General features: G+C 50.1%; 1 protein-coding gene across 1 annotated transcript in view; it reads right to left on the reverse strand.

The window, feature by feature from the left end:
* PHLDA2 (pleckstrin homology like domain family A member 2) overlaps positions 1-459 on the reverse strand; it is a 3562-nt gene extending 3103 nt beyond the window's left edge. The window contains exon 1 of the mRNA XM_019551007.1: positions 7-459. Coding sequence (XP_019406552.1) covers positions 7-399 — 393 coding nt within the window. The 5' untranslated portion in view covers positions 400-459. The remainder of the gene's footprint in view (positions 1-6) is intronic.
* Between the last annotated feature and the right edge of the window lie 1888 nt (positions 460-2347).

The raw sequence follows: 2347 nt of genomic DNA on the forward strand, positions 1-2347 counted from the left end.
GGGGGCGGGCGGCGGGTCGAGCGGCAGCGCGGGGTCGCGGTGGGCGCGGAAGGTCTGTATGGCGCGGCGGTTCTGGAAGTCGATGAGGGCCATGGTGATGGAGGCGTTCCAGCGGCTGGTGGCCGGGCAGCGGAAGTCGATCTCCTTGCGCTCCGTGGTGACGATGGTGAAGTAGATGTACTTGCCCGTGCGCTCCACGCAGTCCACCTTCAGGATGGAGCCGAAGCGCAGCTCCTTGGCGCGCGCCGCGCGCTTGCCCGGCGGCCCGTCGGGGAACAGGCTGAGGCTCTCGGCCGTCAGCACCACCAGCTTCTTCTTCCACAGCTGGAACAGGCTGTCGCTGCGCTTCTCCAGCTCCCCCTCGCGCAGCACCGCGCCTGCCCCCTGCGTCGGCTTCATCCTGAGCTGCTGCGCCGGGCTCCCGCGCCGCCGCCCTTATATAGCCCCGCGCCGCCTCGTGCTTCCGGCCTGGCGCCCGCCCCGCCCGGCCCCCGCTCCTCCCTGCGCCAGTCCCGGCCCCGCCAGCCCGGCCGTAGCCTGATGCCGTCTCCAGAAGTGTTTCAGCCCTGCCACGGTGCACACTCTACGCAGTAGTGGATACTCAAAAGGGCTGTATGTCTACAGATGTATCCTGAAGAGTGGATACTCAAAACCCGTTCCACGTTTTACTAGCCACAACCATTCCCCTCTCCCCACCCACCGGTCTCCCACCCAGTGACCACCTCAGCCTCAATACTGACTACTAGCCATTTACATCGCCGCTGACCGGCTGTCTTTCATGCCTACCGGCCGGGGCTTCTTTTAGGACTCCCTCCAGAAAAAGCACAGACCAGCTTGCAGACGCTTCCCCAGCCTGACCAAGGGTGTTTGTACCCGAAAGCTGGCAGAGAGCAATTTTCCCAAAGATTTTGTACACAAAAAACTAGAACTCTTGGTTCCAAAATGAAACCTTTTATTAAACCGACTGGGAAATTGCAATAATTTTCTTGATCTAACAAAAGGTATCGTTCTGAAACCAAGAGTTCTAGTTTTTGGATTTTAGGCAGGCAAGGGTCTTTGGGTAAATCCAAGATTTTTATTATTGGTCTAATAAAAGATACTGGATTTACCCAAAGACCCCTGTCTGCCAGCTGTATGAGAGCTTTTGATATCTTTTATTAAGCCAACTCAGATAGTTTTGGGGGGGGGGGGGGGGCGTATATAGGTTGTAGCCGTGTTGGTCTAAGGGCATAGGCAGACAAGAGTAAATCCAATACCTTTTATTAGAACAACAATAAAAGATATCAGATTTACCCAAAGACCCTTGTCTGCCAACTGTATGAGAACTTTTGACAGCTTTTATTAAGCCAACTCAAATGATGGGAGGGGTATATAGCTTGTAGTTATAGGCAGGGGTCCGCAACATTTTGGGGCAGAGTGCCAAAAAAAACCCACAACTTCAACTTGTAAGATGATGGTGTGCCAGGGTGGATGATGGGGGAGCCATAAGGGGCTCAATCCATGCTGTTGCCATGTAGCCCTGGCCCCCTCCCTGCCATGTGTGCCAAGCAAAATGCCTCTGAGTGCCACACTCTGGCACCCGTGCCAGGGGTTGCCTAATGCCTACCCCTGGTCTAAGGATGTAAGCAGACAAGGGTAAATCCGATATCTTTTATTAGACCAATAAGGGTAAATCCAATAACTTTTATTAGACTGACAATAAAAGATACTGGATTTACCCAAAGACCCTTGTCTGCCAACTGTACGAGAACTTTTGATATCTTTCATTAGACCAACTCAAATAGTTGGAGGAGTATATAGGTTGTAGCCATGTTGGTCTAAGTCAGCAGTTCCCAAATTCTGACAGATTGCACACCACCAATTTATAATGATACAGCCTTAAGTACCACCAGCAAATCTTTGTCATATAAAATAATTATAATAAATCTGTTAACATGTATCACTGACAGGCTGTCTGCATGCCACTGGTGGTACTCATACCACAGATTGGGAACTGCTGGTCTAAGGACATAGGCAGACAAGGGTAAATCCAATATATCTTATTAGACCAATAATAAAAGATATCACATTTACCCAAATAAACTTGTCTGCCTAAAATACTTGGAAAAATTCTTCTTTGCAAGCTTTTGGGTACAAACACCCTTCATCAGGCCTGTACCCAACAGCTTGCCATTTTTCCAATTGTTTTAGTTGGTCTAATAAAAGATTTACACAAAGAACCTTGTCTGCCTATGTGCTTACACCAACATGGTTACAGCCTATACCCCATATAACTTTAGAGGTAGCTAGTTCAGCTAATGGGTGCAGCATTCGCAAAACCCAAGTCACTCTCCGGAAGTCTTAACTA

Source organism: Crocodylus porosus, unplaced genomic scaffold (assembly GCF_001723895.1).
Source record: "Crocodylus porosus isolate Cpor-Errol unplaced genomic scaffold, CroPor_comp1, whole genome shotgun sequence".
NCBI classification, from domain to species: domain Eukaryota; kingdom Metazoa; phylum Chordata; order Crocodylia; family Crocodylidae; genus Crocodylus; species Crocodylus porosus.